The sequence below is a fragment of the Malaclemys terrapin genome, chromosome 7 (assembly GCF_027887155.1).
Source record: "Malaclemys terrapin pileata isolate rMalTer1 chromosome 7, rMalTer1.hap1, whole genome shotgun sequence".
Lineage (NCBI taxonomy): Eukaryota > Metazoa > Chordata > Testudines > Emydidae > Malaclemys > Malaclemys terrapin.
The window spans coordinates 32249860-32276946 of NC_071511.1; the positions used below are offsets into that span (position 1 = coordinate 32249860).

Genomic DNA, 27087 nt, shown 5'->3' on the forward strand with positions numbered 1-27087 from the left:
GGGCAGCCACAGGATGGGGTTCTTCAGCCTCCTCCAACATACAACTGCCTGTGGCATGGGGAATGATGTATTTAATACAAGAATCCCTGCCCTTGGATTGGGGGGGGGGCGGGGTGAGACAAGAGAAGCAAAAGGGACCGAGTTAGAAGCAAACCATATAGATCAGCACTTCCCAAAGTGTTGTTGGCACGAGTGTATTTTAACAAAGTATTTCCTGCCGGGACCCCAGCCTGCATGGAGGGCACCATTTTGAAGAGCGAAAGGGTATTATCTGCACAGTGACCAAGACCATGCACCCCTTGTACATGTGCTCTGGAATGTGACTAGAGCACAGCCTAGTGGGGGTAGGATAACAGCCCTGCTAGTGGAATAGCAAATGGAGATCGCTATTGGCTCAGGCATTAGAGTCCTTGCAACCCCCTAGAGTATCTGACCCATCCAAGTGTGATTGGGATTATACCCTGCTAGAAACGCTATGATCCCCCTTAGAGATGGGGAAACACCACACACACAACTAGGATTTGAAAGCAGGGCTCCAGGGTCTCACCACGGAGCTGTACCCACAAGGCTAGCCCTTCCTAGGCTGTAGGGAGCAAATAGTGCTGGTTTTTATTCTTGCTGGGGGAGAGCTGGCACCTATTAATTACTGGGTGCTTACCACTAGGACACTGGTATCCCTCTTTGCTCTGCTTGTTGGCAGGAGGTAACAGGCCAGCACTCAGCCCCAGGGCACAGCGAGCATAGATGGCCTTCTTGCTTCCATCCCCTGCAGAAGGATTTAGAGCAATCTCTGAACTCCATAGGTCTGCCCCTCCCCCCAAGAGAGGGAACCACTAGCATCCTCTACCCATCAAACTCCATATCCTGCTAATATACGGATTTCCCCCCAGTCACAGCCCAGTCACCAATTTTTAAGGCTGGGGGGGGCTGGATACCAGGAGTCCAGAGTTCTATGGCCAATTTTGGGTGGGGAAAGCCTAGTACTCTTCCCACCCTGCTTTTCAACTCTTGTATCTCTCTCTTTGCCCAATGAGGAGCTAATACTTTGCCCTCATCTACTGCAGTCCAGCAATTAACTCTGCCACCAGCTGTGGTGAGTGCATTTTACATACTGATAGAACAACCCAGTAATCTGCAACCTGCCCCAGGTCACAGAACAAATCAGTGACTGTGAAAAGAACCCAGGTGTTCTGACTCCCAGCCCCCATCTACATGCCCTTTCTCCCACCTTCACAGCCTAACACTTTGTGAATGGAATCTGCACAACCCAGTGACATGAAAGTATCTCTTTATTGAATACAGACTTATCCAGCAAACGAAAATAAGGGGGAGGGGAGGGAGAGAGAGAGGAAGAGGGAGGGCAGCTTTAAACCAAATTATTTTAAATATAGTCATTTAATTTCTTGTTTTTTTACTCAACCCCTTCCCCCAAATTCCTCCTCCCTCAAAAATAACCCCTGGTGTCCATCCCCAACCCCAATTCCTCTAACGGTAACTACGTCGCCGCTGTATCTAAGAGACAACAATTGTGCACCCGGTTACTACAGTCACCGTATGGCGTGAGTTGCTACAAATAAATTAAGGTTTAAATTAAAAATATCCCACTACTCCCACCAATAAAATAGTAATTAAAAAAATAACAAAACCCCCAGGGAACTGTAAAATATTTTAAGTCATGCCTAGTATTGAGGGCACGATGTGATACCCGGGATGCCTTTTGGCCAGCGCCGGCACTCGAAGATGGGAAGAAAATTAAGACAGTGGAGATGCAAGAGCATGGGCTCAACGCAACTAGAAATGGAGCATTTTTCAACCCCCATGCCCCAAGATGGTAAGTCTATTCAACACCCCCTTCAAATGGCATGGTCTATTCAGGCCCTTCCTTCCCACCCATGAGATACATTGCCATGCACCCAGCCAAATGGCAGTCAACTGCCCCCCCCCCCTCCAGCAATGGCAGGTTCCATCCAGCTCACCCCCTTTAATATAATAGAAACTATGCACTCATCCCTTTCCCAGAGCTGGAATGCCAAGTCCAACCTCCCTCGCCCTGTGACCATACAGTCTATTTCCCATCCCCTCCTCCCGATTGCTAGAGTTGGAACAGTCAAGTTTAACTTCCCCAACCCAGCAATGCGAGTCTATACAATTCCCCCTGCTCCCAGAATGGAACAGTTCTAAATCCCTCCCCCATCTCCTGAGATAGCACAGCCTATTCAGCCCTTCTAAATAGTACAGACTATTCAACACCCTTCTCCCCCTTCCGTATGGCGGTACCTATGCAGACCCCTCCCTCTTTAGCCCCAAATATGCAACAATTAATTCCAGATGGTACAATCCACTCAAAGACCACATCAAATAGTAATCTTCAGCCTCGTCTCTTTATTTCCCCAGATGGTACAGTCTATTAAGGCTCCAAGCTGGAAAATGGTTCAACTTGATCATTCCCTAAGGGGAAGAAACAGAATGGACCATACCATCTAAACAGGGAGGGGGTATACGGACTCTACCATCTGGGGAAATGTTGCAGGATAGAGTGCACCATCTGGGGGCGGGGGGGGAAGGAAGAGAGAGAGACCGTTTTGAATAGACTGACCCACTGTTTCCAACAGAAATGGAAAAGGGAGGAAGCAAACTTTTAAAGTGACAGTAGCAGCTGACAGCTGCTGGGAGGAAGGGTCATGGCAAGAAGGAATGTACCCCAAGAGCTAAACCAAGAGGATTGCGGGGAAGAGGCAGGGGAGATTGGTATTAACCTTGCAGGGCTATAAAGCTGCTCTCTTCCTTGCCTTTCTGCACCACCACCCATCTCCAGGGAGGGGGACTCCCCACACACATACCCATGGACCCTAGGTCCAGTTCCCCAGCTGCTTCCCTCTCTGTCCCTTAGCAGTGTCCAAAAAAAATTAGTGGCTGACAACAGGCCCTCCACTCCTGCCTCCCCACTAACAATCCCTTCTGTTCTCTGAGCTGTCACATGTACCTGAGGGCACTACACAGCCCCCTTGAACATCTCTGCTATCGGGGCATTCATGTTAGGGGAGATCATTGCTGCTCCAACAGTCAAATGTGAGGGTGGGGGGAGAAAACAGGATCCCACAGAAGCCTGGATTCCATTGGGGGGGTGTGGGGGTACAACAGGGGAGTCTCCCCAAAGTATGTTTGTGCAGGGGAGTCAGGATTGTGCACAGATATATAGGAGAGGGGGGATCTCCCCCATGCTGTTTGTGCAGGAGACTGAGATGGGGGTGGAGATAGGGGAGGGATTGTGGGGTGCACTGATGTATGGGATCAGGATTGTGGGGTGCCCCAATGTATGTGGGAGATCTCCCCCAAGCTGTTTCTGTAGGGGAGTGAAGTGGGGTGCACTGATGAATAGGGGGAGCTCAGAGTGCCCCACTAAGCTAATTGCCAAGTTTTGGGGAGCAGGCTCCAGGGCTGAGGGACAGATCTGCCCCAGGGGCTGCAGTAATGAGCCAAGGGGACAGATGGAGGAGGATCAATGCAAGGCTCAGCTGATCTCTTTTTCAGAGTCCTTCCCATCACAGCAGCTCAGTCTCACCACCTCCAGGCTCATGAGCAGACCCTGCCCATTCGTACTAGCATAACACCCATCCCACAGAGGGGGAGTGGGGCAGGAACTGAACTCCCGGCCTCTCATAAGGGGCTCTACTCCCACCCCTCTTACATTAGGAGCCCTAGGTTGAAACAAGAGGGTCTATTGCTTTAAGAAACACAGGGGCCCCCCTATCCGGCCCCTACAGCAGAGCCAGCCACAACCCGCTGCAGTGTGGCAGGGGGTTCAGTTTGCACTGGGGAGAGCTAAGCTGGGTCCCGCATCTAACCCCTTGTTATATCCCATATGTCAAATAGAGGTGGCTCCCTGGACCAGAACAGCTGAGACAAGCTGATTGCCAAGGCAGGAATCACCAGCAACTCACCCTGCCCCCAGCAGCCCTGGGGACCCCTTCACTAGAGGTCCTGCGCCCCTGCAGCCTATTGCATCCCTATCCTGCTCCTACCCCAAGACGTAGCCTGGCCCTGCCCCTTTGGCCTGGGGCTGAGGCTGGACCCTGCACCCCCAGGGAATGGGGGGCACTGGGGCTACCCCAAAAAACATGCCCCTGTGCCAGCTAGGACCTACAGAGGTCACGTGGGGTGATGTGTTAAGTGTACACCATGGAGATGCGATGGGGAGAAGTGCCAGCCCAAGAGGGGTGCAATTGCTGAGGCAGGGGTGCCCCCCTCCAGTCCTGTTTTGGATCCGTGTCCCTGGTGGGATGGGGATGGCGATGGCTGGAGGGCCGTGGGCTCCTGCAGCACGGAGGGGCCGGCTCTGGTTTGGCACAGGCTGGGCAGGGGAGGGGCTGGCGGCCGGCTGGGCACCTCTCTAACTCTTGTTGCCACTCTGCAAGCCCAGGCTGTGCTGGAGATTGAGCCGGTTCATTTGCGCCTCCTCCAGACCCTGCAGCTTCTTCAGCTGCAGCTCGTCCAGCTGCTTCCAGAGCTCCTGGCGCTCTTTTTCCTTCTTCAGCTCCCTGCAGAGACGGGGTAGCAGAGTGAGGGGGGAAGGCGGCACGCACTTGGCCCCTCGCCGATAACCCAAGGCAGCACCTGCAGTCAAACGCCCTCACAGGGGCTCTGGAGAAGCCATTGGGAAACCCAGGCCAAGATGACCTCAGAGCCGCCCCAGGCGTTGCGGGGGATGGGGCATGCCTTGAGGAAACCCAGGCCAAGATGGCCTCAGCCGCCCCAGGGCATTGTGGGGGATGGGGCATGCCCCCAGGAAACCCAGGCCAAGATGAGGTGAGCACCACCTGAGGGCATTGTGCGGGGACAATAGCTCAGCAGCATCCTCTGGCCTCCCACTTCTGCACACTGCTGGGGGCACTTACTCCAAACTAGCCAGGGGCTCCTCACTCCCCAGCTCCCAGCCCAACCCTGTGCAAGGGCTAAGAGACAGGTATGGCCTATGGAATGCCAGGCCGCAGGTCACATGACTGGGCAGCAGTGCCCACCTCTCCAAGAATCCTCCAGGGACTCCTGCATGGCCCTAAGGACATGGGGGGAGGAGACTGGCCCCCACTCCAACATCTGGATGCCCCACATTCCCTCCAACACCTGACCCCCCACTCACTGCTGCTTCTCCACCTTGTAGGAGGCTGTGAGTTCATCAAAGAGTTTCCCATTCATCTCCATGAAGGTCTTGAGCACGTTGTAGACCAGGGAAACTATTGTCCTGTAGGCACAGGGGAGGGAGGAGAGGTGAGACCCTGACTGGCTTCAGCTGCCAGCCCTATGTTGGATTCCCTGCCCCAGGGAACCTACCCACCTCTGCCCATAAGGCATCCTGGCGCTTGCCACAATGCTCACCCCCCACAGCCCTGCAAAGCATCATGGGGTTTGCCAACATGCCCACCCCACAGCCCCCTGCCCAGGCTCCTCACCCCAGTTCCCCAATGCACTTGACACACACACACACACACACACACACACACACACACACCCCGCAACCACCCTGTGCTCCTTACACAGCAGGGGAGGGGTTGTGGGGAATAGCAAGACCCTAGGGGAGGGATCCCCAGTGCCTGGAGCCCTGCAGGGGCTAAAGGGGGCAGGCAGCTGAGACACGTCCCTCATACACACTCACTGGTTCCAGTGCTCCTTGGAGACTCGATAGAGGGTGCCGAAGATGGCAGGCAGCACCGTGTGGCAATTGTCCTCAATCAGACTCAGGATATATTCGTTGTTCCAGAAGTACAGAGCCCGCTCTGCCACCTGGGTACAAGGGAGACAGGCTGAGTGCTGGGGGCTGCCCAGCCCTGCACCCTCCCACCCCCACTCACCTCCCCCACCACCTGAGGTCAGTGCTGGGAGCTGCCCTTTGGGAGTCTGATTCCCATCAGCAGGGATCTTGACTACACCCCAGGCCTGAGGAAAGGACCCCTCAGCACCAACAACCTGGAGGAGGGAACCCTGAACCCATCAGCCCCCAAACTGGGGTGGGGGACCCAGGATTCAGGACCAGCCCAGACTCAGGGAACCCACCCCCTCCCCAGCCCCTAATTGGGGGCAGTGACCCTTGGTGCCCTAGAGCCCTGATGGGGGAAGCCCCAGACTCATGAGGAGTCTAGGCCCCACCCCCCCAGACTCACACACCTGGAAGTGGGGGCTGGAGATGCAGCGTGCAATTTGTTTGAAGAGCGGCTCCTGCACCTTGACAAACTGTGAGGGCTCAATCACATCCAGGATCTCCTCAATCTCCCCCAGGAACATCACCTGCGGGGGTGGGGAGAGGCAGAGCTCCCCTTGTGAGCTACAGGGCTAGGAGAGGCACCCTCGATTCCCCACCCAGGTCACACCCCAGCCTATGTGCTCCCCAGTGCTCCCTGATCCCCACAGACCATGTCTCCCCACACCCAAGTGTCCCCCGAACAATGCCCACCTCCTGTGCTTGCCCCCAAATCCCCCAATACCCATTCTTTACCCCATCCAGTGCCATCAAGTCTTTCACCCCCCACATCCCTCTAGGCCCCTATGCAGTGCACAGATGCTCCCCACCAATGCCCCTCCCCACAACCCTAGCCTCCAGTTCCCCATGTCAGCCTGTTTCCCAGCTAGCAGGCCCCCCACCCAGCCCCACCTCTTTCTGAGTGCAGGTCTTCGGCCAGTATTTCAGCAGTCCCCGGATCACCTGAGGGAAGAGGGACATGGAAGGATTAGAGGGGAGAGCCATTGGGCCCTGGATCCCATCCCCCACCATGGGGCTGCACTTACATGCTCTGTCAGGGTGGCATCTTTCTCCAGGAATTGCACCACGCAGTAGGCCAGCTGCAAGGGGAAGTGGGGCAGCATCAGAGACAGGGATCCCCTGCACTGGTCCCCACCCCCTAGATTCCTCCCTAGCCCATTGAGCTCAGATCCCATCAGCAGGCGGCAGAAGCATCTGAGATGCCCCCACTACCTAGCATCCACCCACCACCTAGATACCTCCCCAGAACCCAGGGGGTCTGCTCCCCATGCCCATCCCATGTGCAGCACCAGACGCAGAGATCCCTCCCAACCTGCAGATTTCCCCCACCCCCTCCCCCAAGAGGTCAGATTCCCATCAGCAGCGTCCATGACTAAGGCCCTTCCAAATTCACAGCCATGAAAAACACATCACGGACCATGAAATCTGATCTTTTGTGTGCTTTTACCCTGTACTATACAGATTTCATGGGGGAGACCAGTGTTTCTCAAATTGGGGGTCCTGACCCAAAAGGGGTTTGCAGGGGTGGGGGCGGAGTTGCAAGATTATTTAAGGCGGGGGGGGGGGGGGGGGAGTGTCATGGTATTGCCACCCTTACATCTCCACTGCCTTCAGAGCTGGGTGGCCAGAGAGCAATGGCTGTTGGCCAGGCACCCAGCTCTGAAGGCAGTGCCCCGCCAGCAGCAGTGCAAAAGTAAGGGTGGCAATACCATACCATGCCACCCTTATTTCTGTGCTGCTGCCTTCAGAGTTGGGTGGCCAGAGAGTGGCGGCTGCTGACAGAGGGCCCAGCTCTGCAGGCAGCAGCGCAGAGGTAAGGATGGCAATACCATACCGGGCATCCTTACTTCTGTACTGCTGATCAGAGCTGGGATCTCAGCCAGCAGCCACCATTCTCCAGCTGCCCACTCTGAAGGCAGCACCACCGCCAGCAGCAGCACAGAAGTAAGGGTAGCAGTACCACAACCGTCCCCTGCCCCGTCCCCAATAACCTTGCGACCTCCCTCCCCCCCCCCCCAACTCCTTTTTGTGTCAGGACCCCTACAATGACAACACTGTGAAATTTCAGATTTAAATCAATGAAATCAGGAAATTTATGATTTTTTAAATCCTATGAGTGTGAAATTGACCATGATTTTGGTAGGGCCCTATCCATAACTGACACTGTCCCAGCTTTGGCCCACAGTGCTGCTATTACATAAGGCAGTCACAAGGGGGAAGTAGTGAGGCAACTTCCAATGCCTCAAACTGCAGGGGGTGTAGAGTGGGCAGGGGAAATCAAATCTCAGAGGGGCTAAAAGCAGCGCTGACCTGGGCAGAACGGCACAGGGGTCCTCCACATTGCTGCTGCGCTAGGCCACTCTTCAATCTCCCAGATGAGAGCCAGACCCTCTTACAGGGGAAAGGCCCTGTATCCCATTCCCAGTCCCCTTGAACCAGCCCCTTCCTTGGGGATCACTTATTCCTTGCACAATTTCAGGAGCAGGCTCCTGCAGCTCACAGCCCGGAGGTGACCCCTTATCTGCCCTGGAGGTAAAAGGTCAGAGTTCAGGGCCACTCCCAGAAGGGGGGTGGCACTTACCTGGGCATGGAAGATGGAGAGGGATTTGACCGAGTGCAGCGGGATCAGCACCCGCACCAGGAAGTGCTTGTGCTCCGTCTTCAGGGGCAGGGCGAAGCCATTGATGATGCTGCACGTTAAAAGGAGGAGGGACAGGTAATGACACAAACACACACACAACTGGGAGGACGGAGATCAGGATCCGGCAGCTGACCAGAGGCTGGAGCTGTGCTGGCTCCATCTGGGAGTGGGATGGGATAAGCTGTGGGGTGTGGTAGGATGGGGGCCAGGGAGCTCTAGATCTCAGCAGCCTCTGGGGGGCAGGGTACAAGGTGCCCTGGTGGCTACTCTATGGTTACTGGTGGGGGATGCCCCCTGGGGAGGGCTGAATCCTTATGGGGCACCCTCTACTGAATCCCAGAAAACAGACCATGGGCCTGTAAGGCTGGGTGTCGTTCTACCCCCCCGCGCATACCTGTCCCCATGTGCAACCATTACCTGCCCAGGATTTCCAGTAGCTCGGCCACACCATTGAAATGCTCTGTCTCGTAGATAAACCTGGGGGGGAGGGGAGAGGAGAGAGGTAAGAGATGAAAATGCCTCCAATGCCTCTTTACTAACCCACAACTCCCCACTGGAGCATGCTCCCCTTGGGTCCCCATACGTGGGGAGGAGGGAGCCAGCCCTGTCCAGCAGCGTGGTGGGGAGGAAACAGGTGCTGTAAATTCTGGAGGGAATGGGGGGGTCTAGGAGAGGCTGCTGTGGGTAGGCTAATGCTTCCCCCATGGCTTCAGCACCAGCTTCAGCCCAGAGCAACTGGAGAACACTCCCAGGAAGCCTGGGCAGTACACTGCTCCCTGATGGGCACTCCAAGTCACAGCAACCCTCTACTGGTCACCCCAACCCCATGGTCAAATTTAGGGGGTGGGAATTTCCCCAGCCTCACCCCACATACTGGGCATATGGGGCAGAGCCCCTTCAGGGCAGATCATCCCCCATAGGGCAGGGGGAGACCTGGGTAACTGGTGGAATTCAGGGCCCTGCCCCATCTCTGAGACCAGAGGACACAACTCAAGCACCTGCCAACCAGAAGGGGATTGAGGGGGCTTTCTGCTTTGTGGACATACTTCCAGGAAGTCCCACCCTCCTGCCCCCCAAGGAGGCGTGATGCCCAGGGAATCCCAACCCTGACCACAAATAATCATCCCCAGGAAGTCCCACCCCCTCCAGGAGGGACTTCCTGGAGAGCCATGGCAGCCCATGCTCCTTGGTTAGGTCAGGGCACCTGGCTTGAGACTGGCGTGAAGGGGACCTCTGCCCCATAGCAGGCTCCACGCTGCCTGGGGGGCTCACCGGAGGAAGATGTTGTTGCACTGCTTGCGGATGTAGGCACGCAGCCCCAAGAACTTGCCATAGACCCGGTGCAGGATGGTCTTGAGGTACTCCCGCTCCCGCGGGTCCTCACTGTCAAACAGCTCCAGCAGCTGGGGGGCAGCAGAGAGGGTCACACAGATGATCTTGAAACTTGCCCCCCACTGCCAACCTTCATCCCAACACCCAGTACTACGATCCAGCCTGAATATCCCTTGAAGGAGATAGCTCTCTCCCCCCCCCCCTCTCACCCCCAACCCTGGTATCCCACAAATGACCCATCCTCCCCCACCCCAGACACTAGGTGCAATGACTAGTTTGTCCCCAGCAGATGTGGGTCCGACCCAGATCCCAGAACTGCTCTAAGCATGTCCACCCACCCATGCTCTGGGACTCCTGCCTGCTTCCCCAGCCCAGGATTGGCTGCAATGGGTGAAGCCCTTGTCACCCCAGGCACCCACCTCAGGGGGTACTGCTCCCCGTGGACCTGTCCAGTCCTGGAGGGTTTCTCTGCTGCCAGCCAACGCACCCCATCATGGAGGTTTGGGGCCCAGCCAGGCCAAGAGCCAGCAAACTTGCTGCACTCCAGCTAGGAACCAGGCTCCCACCACCCAGGCCAAGAGCCCCATTGAATGTAGATCAAGGGAGGGGAATCAAAGCAGCCATTACCCCAACCCCACTGACTCCTCATGCTGCAACAGACCCCAACAGTAGCAGCCCCTCATCCACTCCCCGAATATTCCTCAGCCCCCCCAATTCAGCTACTTTCCCAGGCACCACTCACCAGCAGCACGAATTTCTGGTCGACGTAGCGCTTGGCCACAGAGGGCTGGAAGTCAGGGCTTTCCAGGAAGCGGAGGAAGAACTCGTAGACCAGCTGAGTGAGAGAATTGAGACCACTGCTGGATGCATGGTGGCTCCCCACCAGACAGTATTTTCATCCTAGCACTGCCACCCAACTCTGTGGCATAGCCCTGCTCCATTGCCCAGAAATACGCACCCTCCTTAAGAATGGCAGGGAGTCCCGCCCAGGAGCAGAACTAGAAATCATGTCCCTCCCCCAACCCTTGCCCTGCAGCCAACTGGATGGGAGTGCTGCCAACTCTGGGCGGGGGTCCCAACTGTGACTATATCCTGCTGCCTCTCTGGGCAGCAGGATCGAATCCCACAGCCCCCAGTGGCACTGGACCCCTGCCCTCCCACCACACACTCCCTGAGGGTGTCTCACCTGGAGATGGGGCCAGGAGGGCTCCAGGTTGGGCTCGTCCTCTTCAGGGTCAAACTCAGGGTTCTCAGTGGGTGGGAGAGTCCGGAAGATGTTGACTGAGATCTGGCATGATTAGAAGGGGGGGGGGTGTCAGTTGGGCCTGGGGAACCCCCCATACCACTATCCCCAGCCCTCACACCCCAATCCAGCCCCCATTCTCCACTGGAATCAGAATCCACCCAGAATACTCAGAGGCAATGGAAAAAGGCACAGAACCCAGGAATTCTGGCTCCAGTCCTGCCCCTACTCTAACCCACTAGACCCCTCTACCCTCCCAAAGCTGGGAACAGAACCCAGGAATCCTGGCTCCAACCCCATCCCTACTCTAACCCACTAGACCCCAACCCCTAGAGCTGGGTTCTGGAGCCAGGACTCCTGACTCCTAGGCCCCACTCTAGCCCATCAGACCCCATTTCCCTCCTGGCACCCTGCCCTGCTCCCTCACCATCTTGATGATCTCGGGGTAGACGGGCTCGATGAGGACGCCGCGGTTGGTGGCCACGCACTCCACCAGCTCGTTGAGCGCTGCCCGCTTGATCTCCTTGCCCTTGAGGTCGGCCACGCAGTCCAGAAAGTCGAAGAGCACACAGCACTGCTGGAGCTTCTTGCACAGCAGCTCATGCAGCTCCGCCACCGCCACATCTGGGGAAAGGGGGCATCAGCACCAAGGACACCCCCCGCCGCAAAGTGGTACAAACCCACACATGGATTGGAGGTTTAGCCCTGACGATGAATCCCCCCATGGGAAAATGGTACAATCCCACATGGACTTCCACTCAGCCTGACACTGACCCCCCCCTCCCCCCACACACAAAGTGGTACAATCCCATGTGGGTCTGGTGGCTTGGCCCCAACACCACACCACCTCACCAGACAGTGGTACAATCCACTGTGGGCTGGGGGTTCAGAACCAAGCATGCACTCTTAGTGTAAAGGGGTACAATCCCACATGGACTGCATCCTCCCCAGCATAAAATGGTACATTCCCACATGGCTGGGGTGCAACACTGAGCATGCCACCAGCATGAAGTGGTACAATTTCCCACAGGGGAGGGGGGTTCAGCACTGCCACATCTAGGGAAAGGGGAGTCAGCACTGAGCAAACATCAGCCCCCAGCATGAAGTGGTTCAATCCTAGGTGGATGGGTGAGGGGGCTTAGCCCCAAGCCCTAACCCTGGGAGAACAGCCAAAGAGATGGTAAACCCCAAGCCAATTCACTGTGCTGGGGGGGATGCAGAGAATTCCCACAGTCCCTGCTCTAGGGAGCTCTCCCCAGGGGTGTCTCCCTGTCAGCAAATCCCTTTGGCATGAAAGGTCCATTCACATCAAGCTGATCCCTTCCGATGTTACGTTACACCAGGGACAGTCTTTGCTCTGTGTCTGTACAGCACTCGACGCAATGGGGTCATAGTCCATGACTAGGGTTCCTAGGCGCTACTACGATGCAAATAATTAACAATCCAAGCCCTGTTTAATGCCAGTGAAGAAGTTCCACACTGGGTTTTGTGGTGATTCAGGGTCACAGATTCTAAGGCCAGAAGGGATGAACTTGAGTGCCTTGTATCAATATCGTCATTCAATACAATAGGCATCACAGAAACTTTGTGAACTGGTGATAATCAACGGGACACGGTAGTAACCGGGAAATATACAGGAATGTCAATAGGTTGTGCTGGTGGAGGAGTGGCACTATAGGTGATAGACGTATAGTACAAAACTTAAATTAATCAAACTGTCCCACAGAATCTCTAGGGATAAAATTTCCATGCTGAATAATAAGAGTATAGCAGTAGGAATATACTACTGACCCCACTGACCAGAATGGTGACCGTGATGGTGAAATTCTCAGGCAGATTAAAGAGGCAACAAAAATAGAAAACCCAATAATAATGTGGGGGAGGGGTTTCAACTATCCCCACACTGACTGGGAACACGTCACCTCAGGATGGGACGCAGACTCCATTTCTAGACACCATTAGTGACTTTCTTGGAGGAGCTGTGACACAGGGCACATCTATCCAGCAGCTCCCCAGCTCAGGTAGACAGGGCTTGAGCTAGCAAGATATCAGTGCGACCGCGGTGGCAGCCTGGACTAGCCAAGCGAGTACAATGCTGCCCGACTCCCTGACATGCTACAATACTGCCCTCCATGTACTAGGGCAGCAAGCCCAAGCCACGGCAGCCATGCTGCTATTTTTAGGCTCTTGGTCAAGCAGAACTAGCCCGTGTATGTCTACTTGAGCTGGGATTTATACCTGTGTGAACCCACAGATTAAACCAGGGACTCCTTCTTGGATGCTCAAAGTGCCTTGAAAAGCAAACCAGTTCAGATTCCTGCTGAGGGAGACAGGGTAATAATCCCCAGCTCTTATCTAGGACTTTTCACCCATAGATCTCAAAGCACTTTACAAAGGAGGTCAGCATCATTATCTCCATTTTACAGATGGGGAGACTGAGGCACAGAGCAGGGAAGGGACTCATCCAAAGTCACCCAGGAGGCCAGTGGTAAAGCCAGGAATAGAACCCAAGTGTCCTGAGTGCCAGTCCAGTATTTTGTGTGGCATCCTCATTAGGGAATCAGAGAATCCAACGGACCAAGAACCAGAATAATTATGGGTATGACGATAGCACTGCAGAGAACCCCAACCCCTCCAAGATCAGGGGCCTGTCATGCTGGGCACTGAACAGACACTTTCAAAAGACAGTCCCTGCCCTGAAGATCTCACTCAAAAAGTACAGGATGGGAGGGAGAAACTGAGGCACAGAGAGGGGAAGAGACTTGCTTGTGGTCAGTGGCACAGCCAGAAATAGAACTCTGGAGTCCTAGCGCTCTAACCACTAGACCCCACTCAACCTGCCCCGACAGCCACCCAGACCTGGTGTGCAGCAGGGAGCACCAAGACAGCCAGGGACCCTGCAATAAAACTGCCAGGGCTGTCTCTGGTTTTCTTAACGCACCCCCATGGATCGTCATTTGGGGCCGGCAGGGAAAGTCGTCCCAGTGCACCTCCCTCAATGCTCAGATTACAGCCCTCTCAGCCACTGGCGCAGCATAGAGTCTCCCTAAAAATAGTGGGGCAGACATGGGGTGGGGAATCTAGCAGAGCCCCAGTAAATTCTGAACCGATGATCTTGGATTCCACACCCCTTGGTCTCCATATGTCAGAGCCCCTCCCCAGCCCCATATCTAGGTTCCACTCTGAACTCAAGACGCTACTCAGCCCTGACAGCTCTCTGGGGAGATGGCACTGGCGCCAGCTTTGATCAGCAAGAACAGGCATCCCCCACCCCCACCCCAGCGAGTGGCCACCGAGCTGGGACTGGCACAGCCCCTGCCTGTGATGCCCTCAGTATTCCAGCAACACGTGGAAGCACAGCTAGGGCACATGAGGCTGGGATAAGAGTGGAGAGACCTGGGGGGGGGGGTCCTGGTTAGGCAGGTGGGATACTGGGAGGCACTGCTGCAAGACTGGCCTTTTGCCTCCATGGACCTGGGTGTGAATATAGACACTGGCCACTCATGACAAGCACTGGGCCAGGGGAGGTGCATCTGAGGCAGGAAAGACGAACACTGAGTTTGACACAGTAGAGGGTGCTGCAGGTTGAGACTGAGACGCATCAGCCGCAGAGCCAGGGGTGCCCGTGGGTCAGGACTGAGGAGCAGCAGTGAGCTGGCTCAGCAAGCCCACTCCTGGTGCTCTCCTCAGGGAGGCCAGCGGGTAGCAAGCCCCACAGGACCCATCGCCACAGCAGCAGAGATCTGAGAGGAAGCAACAGCATCCAGAGCCCTGGGAAGCGGGGCGGGGGAGGGGAGGGGGGAGGAGCAGAAGGCCAGATGTGCGGGAGGAGGAGGAGAGAGGATGCCCATATTCCTCCCAGGGCTGTCTCCCAAGGCAGGCAATTTCCTGCCTCCAGGTGGAGACAGCAGCACAGGAGGCAGCCCCAGCCAGAGACGCAGCTGGGACAAGGTCCCCTGAAGCCAAGAGAGAACCTGGCTCCCCAGGACCCATGATCTAGCCTCAGCAGAAGCCCCTGCTCCCCCAGACACAAGCAAGGCAGCGTCCTGTCCCTCCCCAGCATTCACCTCCCTCCCTGCCAGGCAGCTCTGGTGCCTCATGTTCCACTCTGGGCAGGGAGAGAAACAGGAGACCCAATAAAACACGCCTACAGAAATTCACCTGCACCTCCAGGCTGGACACAGATGGAGCACATCTCCCCTACCTCCAAATTCTGCCACCAGTGCCTCCTTGCCCTCGAGCTCTGTCCCCACCCCTGGAAGATACCAGGGGCACAGCTGGTGGGGCAGGGGGGAGAGTAGGGATTGACAGGCGAGATCTTTAAGTCAGACACTGGGGGATGCTGAACACTGGAGCTGGGGGTTTCTAAGGGAAGGCAGGCTGAATTCACCACCAAGGCCTCAGCCACTGAAGGTGCAGACAGATGGGTGCCTCCCCTCCCAGCTTGGAACCAGACTGAGACTTGACAAATTCACTCCAGGCAGAGGCCACCAAGCAGTCTGCAGCAGAGCTGGTGGCCCCTGGAGGGGAAAGGCCTCATGTCCCATTCCCCACCCCTAAGCCAGCCAGTTCCCCTACCTTGGGGCCAGACCTGAGCCAGGGCCCCCTAGAGGGGAAGGCCATTCAGTCCCACTCCCTTCCGGGTCTCACCTAAGCCCCCAGTGACAGCCCTATGCAGCTAGCAGCACCAGCCTCCAGGCAACTGTGAACAGAGAGAAGCTTACAGGGCAGGGACCACAGTGAGGGGGTGAGGACACGATCTGTGGAAGACCCAAGGGATCCCCCAACTCGGGCGGCAGACATGTGGGAAGCCAAATCCCACACTGCGTTTTTAAATCTCTGCAGCTTAAAGAGCTTCTTGCTATTGCAGAGCTGAGCTCGCACATGCCTGGAGCTCTGCTGGGGTCCCTCTATCCCGACCCACGGCCCACCTGCTACCCCAGCCCAGTGCTTCTTAGCAGATGTGGAGCTTGCCAAGCCGATCTGCGGCAAAGCCCTCAGCCCACCACCCAATCTGGTGAGAGGGCTATCGCCAGCGAGTTGTGACACTGCGTCTTTGGCCACAGCGTGGGGGATCCTCTCGCTGGCCCCAGGTGCGAAGGCCGGCTGCACACTGACCCCGGCCTGCTTGAAGTTGGCTCAGAAGGGCCCAGGAGTGTCAAGGCAAATCAAACCCAGGTACACGCATGGCCAGGTCAGTTATACCAGACTGGTGTCTGACATCAGCTGCAAATCGTTCTTCATGCTGACTTGCAACCCCCCTTCTATTACAGCCCTGAGCTCCCACACACATAACCCCACCCCCCAGCCACTGAGAGAGCCAGTGGGTATCTGGGAAGGTTCCCAGGGAGACACTCAGCATCAATTTGGCTGCTGGCTCCAAAAGGCACTTAGAGAAACCAAGCAAACACCCAGCATTGTACTGAGGGGGGAGGGGATCTAGCGGGGTGGGGGTTGGGAGCTGAGAGTCAGGCTTCTATTCCCAGCTCTGAGAGGGGAGTGGGGTCCAGTGGTTAGAGTGGAGGGAGGCGGGGGGGTTGGAAGTTAGGACTCTAGAGTTCTATCCCCAGCTCAGGAAGTGAAGTCTAGATACTAGGCCAGACTAGATGGGCCCATGGGTCTGATGCAGCATGACAGCTTGTACACATCGGTCCTGCCATGCGGGCAGGGGACTGGACTCGATGACCTCTCGAGGTCCCTTCCAGTCCTATAATCTATGAATCTATGAAACAAGCACTAGACAACCAGGGAGCAGTTGCCCCTACAGGACACCTCCCTGCCCAAGATGGGCCTGTCCCCCACTAAGGGCTTGAACAATGGTGCGAGACCCCAAAAGATCCTCTCTCCATCCCTAGCTTCCATACCAGGGCTCCTCCCAAGTCTGAATCCCCTATGGGATGCGAAGGCGATTGGGACTGTCTAGCAGGCCAGGGCCTGGAGACTTCCAAAGAAGTAAGGAACGGGAAGGTTTGAACTAAGGGCATGGAGGGCACAAGGAGCTGCCAGTGCTGTTAGGGGAGGCATTAGCAAGGCATCAGCATCACACCCCTGCCATTGCAGACTGGAAACTAACAGGATAGGGCCAGCCCAGCTCAGCCCTGCTCTGTGTTCCAACAGCACTGGCTGTGCAGTGCAGCCACATGTCCTACTTGGAGCCTGGCTAGGACCTGGCAAAATTCATCTCATGCTATGGGCAACCAAATGGGCATCAGAGGTCAGTGATGTCCAGTAACTCGGCCTGGATGGGAACTGGTGCCAACATCCCATTCCCCGCCCCCTAAGCAACCAGTCCCCCGCCCTGTGGTTGGTTCTAAGCCAGTCCTCATGGGGCTGCCTCATTTCCCAGGGGCCTGTTGGGCCATGCAGGGTGGCTGAGTCACTGGGCCAAGAAGGGCTAAGGCAAGAGGGAGGGGTGTGGTGACTAAGGGGTTCCAGCCACTTCCCTCTTTGCAGGAGCGGGCAGGGAACACATCACAGCAGAGCCAAGCTCCGACCAGCCTGGGAGGGGAGAACTGCAACCAGTGTTGACAAGTAACGCCACCACCACAAGCCCAGAACTACCACACAGCCCTACAACAAACCAGGCCCAGAGCTCCCATGTGACCCTCCAACAAACCTGGCCTACCTCCACTAAAGGACCTACAGCACAGTTAGCAGCAGCCCCCGGATTCCCAGGAGACCCTACAATTACAAAGCCCAGCACTCACAGGCAACCCTACAATAACAAAGCCAGGCTTGATGCTCCCAAGAAGACTGTACCATAAAAGAAAACCCTACATTAACAACGCCCAAGATCAGTTAGCTCCAGAGCACCCAGGTGACCCCTGTACAGGGTGACACTGGGGATGGGGTGCTGTTTGGAATCACCAAGGGCAGGATAACACTAAGGCACTCAAAGCCCAGGTCTGGCTGTGGATGACAGGGTGGGGGTGACAAGGGAACACAGGGCTAAGCAGGGCTGACAGGAAAGGACAGTCTCAGCTCACACTGAACATTCCCTGACCTGCTGAATGGGACAAACCCTGTGCAAATATCAGTGTTGTCCCTCAAGCAGATAGGGCAGAAAACCCCACCTCTCAGAGATGGGGAAACTGAGGCATGGGAGGCACTTGTCCAGAGCTAAGAGAATCCAGGACTCCGGACTCCCAACCCCCTGCTCCAACAACTAGACCCCACTCCCCTCCCAGAGCTGGGACATAACCCAGGAGTCCCACTCCCAGCCCCACCAGTTTTGTGTGACACTCACCTTTCAGCAAGGGCAGAGGTGTCAGCTCCTGTTGGTTGCTCTGGTACCGGAATTGGGACGAGCTGTGAGAGCGACGCTGACGGGAGCGGCGCAGGGAGCGCCGGGAGAAACCGTCCACTTTATCAGGCGGGGGGACGGGCGACATCCCTGGGGATGAGGGGCTGGTGGGGGTACCAGCGGGGGGCAGCTTGGTCTCCATGTTCGCAGGTGGGGGCAGCTATCAGAGCTACTTGGCTCCTCTCCTCCAATAGACAGGGCCACTCTGGCTAAGCCAAGAGGATGCTGGGTAAAGCAGTGCCTGTTAGCACTCTGGAGAGGTGTCCAACATGGCAGGAATATAAGCTACTCGCATCCTCAGCACACGCCCCATGGCAAGAGGGCAGCACGTATCCAACACAGCTTCCCTTCGCACCCCGGGACGGGGTGTGGGTGATCGTCCAGTATCCAATTTCCAAGAGGATTCCAGGCCTGGAGCCTTACTTTAGGTCCACAGGTACATTCAAAGTTTCAGACCCGACGAGACACCTGCTTTGGCATGAATCATTGCAGGAGGTATTCTCCCACAAAAACACCTGTCCCCCACTTGGCTACAATGGTAGGGGTGGGGGATCGCCTATTTATTCCAGGGGCAGCCCGATGCAGAGGACGAGTTCGGCTGAAATCCAGGCAGTTCCTCAAGCGTGGGTTAAGGTAAGTTCCTGGTGCATTTGGAAAGCAAAGAGTTTTTACTCTGAATCCCAAGTTTCTCTTCCCCACGTGTCTCCAAGGGGGAATGAATCAGGCAGCCTAGTTCAGACACCTCTCCCCCCAGTAGTGACCCTGACGAATCAGAAGCCAACAAGGATTTGAAACCAGCTCCCTTCAAACTTTGGTGACTATAGGATAAATTTTAGGGGGCAATTCTAGCAGCAAAACCCCTATCCCTTTTTGCAAACCCCTAAGTATTAGTGCATTCAATGCCAACCGGACTGTGCTCTCTCTGATTTAAGACTGAATTTTAAAAGACACATTTGTAAACCATCTCTTCCAAAACTAGACACTTCCCTAAGTTCATTTGCTTTCAGTTTCCTCCACCCTCAAGCCAAAGCAATGATGCAACACCAACCCCTGAATTTAGCAGCAAGGTAGTAAATTGCACACACCAATCTGACCTGCCACCCCCATCCAAGCAGCAAAAACTTTACAAAGGGGGAAGTTGCTAAAATGACACAGACTGCAGTTCCCCACCCTGCTGTCACTATGGGGAAAAGAAATTTAAATGCTTTTTACAGCACTATGCCCACAGCTACCCAGCTTGTTTTGGGAACTAAATGGAAGACTTTACCCTTTAAAAAAAAAAATCAAACCCATGCACCAAATAAATAATACACACACACACTATCTTCCATTCACTGGCAAAGCTTATGGCTTAAGGATGCTGTAAGTAGCTCAATCCCCTCTGCCCTTTATCTAGGCAGCTTCTGTCCCTTTGGAGAGAGGCAAGCCACAATATTTAAGCCAAAATGTAACAGATCTAGGATTTCACACACACCCGAAAATGTAACCCTACTATAAAAAACTGGAAGGAGATTCCGGTCTCTCTCTGACGTGGCTAGGATCCGAGGGTCGGAAAGGAAGGAGGAAATTTGTGTCCTGGGAGGGGAAAAAGGAGGGTCGCCAGTCGCCAACAGGGTCACCTGCGATAGGTTTGGGGAGCACAGGGGGGAGATAGCCACCGATGCAGCGGATGGATCATTCTGCACCAAGTTGCATCCCCCAGCCTACAGCCAGTTGCACTGAAAGCAAGAGATCTCTGTGTAGGGGGGGGGGAAGACTGGGGGTCACTCCCACACCTGCTCCCCTCCCTGCTGCCTTCCTCAGGTGGCAGGGTCAGGGCTCTGGAGAGACGCTGGACTCATCTTACCATGACTCCCTCAACACTCTGCCTTGCTGGGAAGCTCGTAAACAGTCAAGCAAATTAAATAAATAACAGCCCCCGTTGCGAAGCCCTTGTTGCAATGCAGAGACCGAGGCCTCCTCCCTTCTTGTCCCCCTCCTACCCTCCCCAGAGCCAAGTTCAACCGGGGCTTGCAAAAACAACCTGAGGCCCCCGCCCCGCAACGCAGTGGGGAAGCTAAGGTGAGGCGCGCGGCTCGTCTCCTCTTCCTGGGGGCTGCCCCACCGGGGATGCCTGCAGCCTCATGGACCAGCTCCCCCGCCTCTCTGCAGCTCGGCCTGTGCGGATCCAGGGAGCAGCCGATGGCTTGGGGCCGAGGTCAGGGGCTTGGATGCAGCAGCTCCCCAGCTCGGTGCATGAGATCCCGGCCCAGGCAGCGCCAACCCCCTGGTCCCGCAAGGCCCCCCCTCCCCAGCCAGCAGCCTCCCCTGCCTCTCTTTGATGCTGCACCGTTCATTAGGCTGACATTAAGTAACCTCTCAGGGCCACGTGACGCCCTTCCGGCCAACCCATTGGTCCCTTAAAAATAGAACCTGCGTCATTGCTGTAGGATGATGTCACCCCCAGCGGCCATTGGCTGGGCTGAGAGCAGGACTCAGCCCAGTTTTAAAGGCACAGGGCGCTCCCGGATGGACTGGGAGGAGCTCAGCAGGTAGTGCTCAGTTGCACTAGGGGTTGCTCCTATGGCTCACACCTTTTGCACCTCCACGAGGAATTGCCCACATTGGTGCACCAGGGTGTTGCTCAAGTGACATGACTGCAGCTGCCACTGGGGCCCATTTGCACAGGAGGCACCAGGCGCTGTGCAGCTGCACTGGGAACTGCTCACATGCTTGCACTATGAGTCGCTCAGTTATTCCAGGAATTGCTTGCCCTGTTGCAGGAGGAATTGTGCACACGTGCCGGCAGAGCTCCTCACGTAGTTGTAGTGTCACTTGCACTGCAGGCCGCTCACACTATTGCATGGGGACATTCCCCAAACAGAGTGTGTGCAAAGTTTCTGATAGCTTCAAGTCAGGCATGTAAGGAGGTTTTGGCCTTGCAGTCCGAGAGCGCCCATCCCCAGCACTGGGAATATTAGCATTAATCATTTGACTGTGACATGATTACAACCTGATTTCCTCTGTGCTACTCAGACAGGGGCTTTCAAAATAAATGACAAGGGAGACTGGACACTAGAGATGGAATAAAGGGGTCTCAGTCCCAGCTGGTGAGGCTGGACAACTGTATCTCATGGGGGGGGGGTCCACCCACCAACCCCAAGAACTCCTACACTACCATCTTTAGAACAAACCCGAAATCATCCAGGATAAAATTGCACCTCAAATGCAGGAGGGAGCAAGTGGGATTTTTTAGTGGGTTAGAGCAGGAGGACCTAGGGGTTCTAGTCCTGGCACTGGGAGGGGAGAACGGTCTAGTGGGCTAGAGCAAGGAGTGCGAGTTGATTGTTGTGGGAGTGGAGCAGGGTCTCAAACAGTAGGATCAGAGGTGTTCAATATTCCTGGCTTTGCCACTGCCTCAGTTTCTCCCCTCTGTAGAAGGAGGATAATAGCACTTGCAGGAGGCTGGCAAACCTTTACTAATGAATTTTCATTGTGTGCTTTGAGGTCCTCATCGGAGAGCACCTAGCTCTGGCAGAGTGCTATGTACTCTATTCCTTTGTAGTGGTTATGATACACGGTGGATGTTCAGAAACAGTTATTAGTGGAACCATGGCTAACAATGCCTCCCTTCCCCGTATTTATTTGCATAAATACTACAACCCCAGAACTTTGGGGTTCAGCCCAAATCCCTTTCAAAATAAGCCACCTGATTGTCAGGGGCTATGTTATTGCTGCTTGCAGGAGCATGCCACACTAACTGGTTAAATCAGCATCCTGCCCCTTTGCAGCATGGGAGTTGTAGGCAGAGGGTGCATGACAGGGACTCTAGCCTATCCTGCTGCTTCTCCTTCTTACTCTGTAACCCAGCCCTAACCTCCTGGATCTGTAATGGCTGCCTCTAGTGATGTAATGGGTGGGCCAGGCCTGCTCTTAAAGGGGCCTAGGAAGGTTTAGAGATGGGTCCCTCTCTAGCAGAGAATGGAAAATGCAGTTCTGCACAGCTGTTGCCATGCAGGTGGCTGCTGCCTTGCACTGGGGAGGATTGCCCTGGACCTCAAATGGGAGTCATGAGCTGTGCCAGACTTGGAGGATGTGTTGCACTGAATTACATTGCACTGCTGTGCAACACACCAAAGAGAACTGCATTAAAGCTGGCGTGACAGCACAGAACTGTGTTGCATTCAGCTGAATTGCACTGCAGTGTCTCAATCTGGAGTGCAGTTAATTTCACTGGAATTCACACAGGGCCAAATTCTCCTCTGGATGACTCTGTACAATCTCAGTGGTGTCACTGAATCCGTTCCATGGAAGCTTTTTGTAACAATGTACTGGCCTTTAAGGCCAGAGGGGATAGTTTGGGAGGCCATATACCCTGATTCCATGTGTCTGGGGACAGCAGATGAAGGCTGGAAAAATAATGGAAGTGACCATTAGGAAAGAGGAAATTGGTCCAGGGGAGCAGTTAGTGTCTGGGAGGGTGTGACAGGTTCCCCAGGTGCAACCTGGATCTGGGGTACCCTGGCATACCAACCTAGGCTCCCTCTCACACTGTGATGCTGTGACTAGCAAAAACCTCTCCAGGTACTGCACTTACACAGCCATCCACAGACAAGGACACACCCAGCTGAGTTATATGAATACTTCTCCTAGCCACTTATAAACTAACAATTGAGAGGCTCCAGTCAATTCCTCCAGCCTAGGACCCCAGGGCTGTACCGTCTTGCTCTGGTCAGAAGCCTGACCAGTGTAAGTTTATTACCCAGTCCACCCGTCCCTCAGTGTGGAGAGGACATGCACCAGCTTTTGTTCACTGAGTGGATTTCCCAAGCACTTCAACCAAAACACACTGTTTAAGGTAAAATATAAACCAGATTGATTAACTACAAAAAGATAGATTTTACGTGATTATAAGTAGTAAGCGTAGAGATCAAAGTTGGTTACTTAAGAAATAAAAGTAAAATCACAATCTGAGCTCTATAAACTAGACAGGATTTGAATCAAGCAGTGTCTCACCCTGATGGGATAGTTCCTTAATACACAAGCTGGGGTTCTCCTTTCCAGCCTGGAACCACCCTCCCCAGTTCAGTTTTTGTTCTCCAGACACGTTTCTAGGTGTTGCATTGTAGGGGAAGTGAGGCCAAGTGATGATGTCACTTCCCCTTTTTTATAGTTTCTTCCAACTTGCTGGAAAGACCCTTTGCTATGAAGTGAGTCAAGTCCATTGTCTACGAACTCTCTCTGAGAGGTCTCCATTGTATACAGTTCCTGGGATAGTCCTTGGGAGTGTGGACTCCCCTTAACATGTCATCAATGCTGTCTGGCTTCTCCACTGTTGTATCTGAAGGGCTGCTTGGGGGTGTTTCCAACATCACAACATATTTCAGTAACACACACATAGCAAAACTTCATAACTTCCCATACAACGATAACACATACAAACCAAAGAGATATTAATGTTCAACAGGTCAAGACTTTTAGAATGATACCTTACAAGGCATACTTTGTACAAAACATATAATAATCATATCACCATGGTAAATATGGGGGTACCAGGGTATTGTTTTGGGGTACAGAGTGCCACAAAGGGGGAAGGTATTGGACCATCCCAAACCATTACTCCTTGAAGGGCCTAGGACCAGGAGCTTTGAAGAGTGGACACAGCAAAATTCCACCCTCTCCCATCCAGCACAGACAAGGTTTGGAGTTTAGACCCACCTGGGGAGGATCAAGAAACTGAACAGTGACTGGCCAGATGACTCGAGAGGAAGCTCCAAGCCCAGGAAAGGGGGGAGCTGCTCAGATGGAGAGGAAGAGCTCAGCTGGGACACAGCCCTAGAGGGGAGGGCTTGTGAAACCCCTGACTCTGAGAGCAGGCCAGGCAGACCAGGACTGAAATCCCCCAGTCTCAAGAAGGAGGGCTGGGAAGCCCTGAACTTAAAGAGGGTAGCTGGTTAATTTGAATTAATTAGACCCAAAGAAAGGGGGAATATTGTTCTTAAAGACTCTGGGTATAACTGGATTATTCTCAGTACATATAGGGAAACTGAGACAGGGTGCCTGGAGGGCTGTCCTAGGCCACAAGGGGCTGCTATGGGACAGCATCGATGTATAGCTTTGAACCTGCGAGCTACCAGGCACCCTCAACTACTCAGCTCCCCAAAGGCTCAAGCCCTAAATGAGAAGAGCATTTTGGCTCTGTGTTATGATGCAATTGTGTTGAAGCAGAAAGCACTCTGCTGCATTTCATTTCACTGGCTACAGTTGCATGCAGTGAGCAGCATCTCCTTGAAATGCAAGGGACTGCACTGCACTAGAGGGACAGGGTAAGTAGTGTAGCCCCTGAATTGAGATGAAGGCTGTCACATTTAATTGCACCATGTTGCAATGCGTTGGAGTAGGTCACATGGAGTAGAATTGCATTAGGATACCTGACTTGAGGGGCTGTGGGTGAAACCAGTGGTGGCAACGAGTGGCGGTACCTGACTGGAGGTGCCCATGGGTGTAACCAGGGTGGTAGGGATGGGGGATACGTGACTGAAGGAGCCTATGGGTATGACCAGGGGTAGCAGCAAGGGGGGGATACCTGACTGGAGGGGCCCATGGGGGGACTAGGGATGGCAGGGAAGTAGATATGGGGCTGGGGGCCTGTGGGTCTGATGTACCACTGCCTGGGGATACACATTGAATCCCAGTTTCTAGGGCTATCAGACCAGCTCCCCCTTGCCTTGGGGCCCCAGCCCTGGGCTGGGCTGTGGGGTTAGGGCAGGTCCCCCACACAGAGCCAGCCCTGGCTGCCACCATGCCATGGCTTCATGTGTGGCTGAACTTGTCTCCAGCAGGGAGGGAGGCGCTGTGGGCTAAGCTGAGCAGGGATTTGGGGCTCCTAAGCGTCTTAAGGCTAATGACTGAGGGAGATGAAGGGAGAGTGGTCAGTCCAGAGGACAGAGACGGCACATGAGCTGGGGGGGGACGGCTGGGCCCCATAGGGCAGGGCAGTGGGGAAGTGCAGGGGGGCTGCAGGGAGGGGGGCAAGTGCTGTGCTCCTCCAAACTCCCCATCCCCTGGGCTAGAACAGCCCCCTGCTGAGACTCTGACAGCAAGGTCACTTCTGTCCCAGACACCCCCACCTCACCCTATCCTTGCTGTCCCTCCCTCGCTGTTGCTATGGGAGGACTCCCCCATTCCTCCAATCTCCAGCCCCCATGGTGAGAGCATCGCTTTGTGCCCCTAGTGACTGCTTCAGATGCACACACGTGCACACACTCAGACATACATGTGTGTGCACGCACACGGGAACTCCCACATCCATGCTGCTGTGCCTACCAGAGGGCAGCTGGTACTGGTGGGAATTGTTGCCACAGTGGGGTGGTTAAGTGGGTGGAGAGGGTGTCCTCTGGCATACATGGGGACTGCAAGGTGCTGGCAACCCAGCCCTGCCCTGGGCCTAGCTCAGAGGGACAGGGAGAGGGTATTGCAGGGTGCAATGCCGGGGGGCAGACAGGTAAGCCCTGGGCACATGCCATGGAGAGGCTCAGGGGTGAGGCTGGGTGTGTGGGTGGAATGAGATAGACCAGCTCTTGCCAGAGGATTTGTGGGCCAGTCCCGTCCTAGCATATGTTGAGTCGATGGCAGCTCTCAGCCTCTCTCCCTGGAGCTGGATTCTTGCTGGGGACCGCCCCCTTCAGTGGGTGATGAGTCTGCCTGGTCTCAATCCATCTGCCCCCCTCTCTCTACCCCCTGTGGGGCCAGCCCTTTGGCCCCTTGCTTAGCACCATTAACATTGTGACATTCGGGGGCTGATTTTGAGGGGGACCCCCCTTGTAGGTGAACTTCTCTCCCTCCCATTGCAACATGAGAGGGTGTGGCCAGATGAGAAGTGGATGCACGGACCAGGCTGTGGAGACCAAACTTCAGCAATAGGTGACTGAGTAGCAGAACTGAAGGCACCAAATTGGGGGTCAGGGGGGTTATCTTGGTTCCCACAGGAAATGGGCTGGTGTGTGAATCCGGTAGGAGGGTAATGATTAACCCTAAATGTGCTGCTCTGACGTAAGAACGGGGGCACGCCTGTGGGGAGGTGGCCAGACCCAATCCCCTTGGATCAAGATGTGGGCTGGGGGAAGGAAAGTTGTTTGCAGGATGGATGTGTCTTGAAAGGGAGGATGTGAGGTGAAGGGGGTGTGGAGGAGGTAGAAGAGAGTTAAGGGTTTAGAAGGTTAAAGGGGCAGAGACATAGAAAGGTAAATGAGGGCAAAGCCAGGGCTTCTGGCAGGGGCTGAGACTTGACACAGCTTGTTGCACATGCAAGGCACATTGGCAAAGGATCCCCCACCCCACCCAGGAGAGATGGGTCGGGGGAGCAGAGATGGGCAGGTCACCCCAGAATTGTCTCATTCTGCATCATTAGCAACACTCTTGACTGGGTCTGTGACTAGTGCCAGCTTGCTGGGGGACGAGCCAGTGCTGGGGCAGTGCTAGTGTCTGCTCTCCAGTGCCTGGGGCAGAGGCAGTGCCCGGTCCCCAGTGCCAGGGCAGAGGCAGTGCCTGGTCCACAGTGGCTATGCCCAGTCTGGCGCCAGCCTTCTCTCTTCAATCCCAGCCCTGGGTCCCAGTTCCCAGTCTTCAGTGCCCACTTCCCCCTCCCTCCATGCCAGCTTCCTCCTTGTTAACAGCTGCCTCTAATTGTGGGGAGAAGAGGGGAGGGCACTCTGGGTTAGCAGCATAACATGACAGGAGTCAATCGTTAACCCCCCTCCCCACCTTCCCCTCTGCTCAGTATATAAGGCAGCCAGGAGCTGGGAAGAGCTGCTCCTTAAGGGAACCTGTGCCCATCA

The 27087-nt window shown here is 55.0% G+C and overlaps 1 protein-coding gene across 1 annotated transcript; it reads right to left on the reverse strand.

The window, feature by feature from the left end:
* Positions 1-1271: 1271 nt before the first annotated feature.
* On the reverse strand, positions 1272-20564 carry PPP2R5B (protein phosphatase 2 regulatory subunit B'beta). Its single transcript, XM_054034011.1, has 13 exons — positions 18215-20564; positions 11396-11592; positions 10912-11013; positions 10468-10560; positions 9666-9796; positions 8811-8870; positions 8334-8442; positions 6778-6831; positions 6644-6694; positions 6160-6279; positions 5651-5778; positions 5138-5239; positions 1272-4538 (listed from the first exon to the last, which is right to left on the reverse strand). Exons 1-13 carry the CDS (start codon positions 18411-18413, stop codon positions 4391-4393), a joined length of 1494 nt encoding a protein of 497 aa, XP_053889986.1. The 5' UTR covers positions 18414-20564; the 3' UTR covers positions 1272-4390.
* Between the last annotated feature and the right edge of the window lie 6523 nt (positions 20565-27087).

Excerpts from the sequence above, each read along its gene's own strand:
- PPP2R5B (XM_054034011.1), bottom strand. The coding sequence starts at position 18,413 with ATGGAGACCAAGCTGCCCCCCGCTGGTACCCCCACCAGCCCCTCATCC. Across the intron at positions 6,695-6,777 it reads ATGCCACCCTGACAGAGCAT|GTGATCCGGGGACTGCTGAA; the intron begins GTAAGTGCAGCC and ends CTCTTCCCTCAG. Across the intron at positions 5,779-6,159 it reads TCTCCAGCCCCCACTTCCAG|GTGGCAGAGCGGGCTCTGTA; the intron begins GTGTGTGAGTCT and ends CCTTGTACCCAG.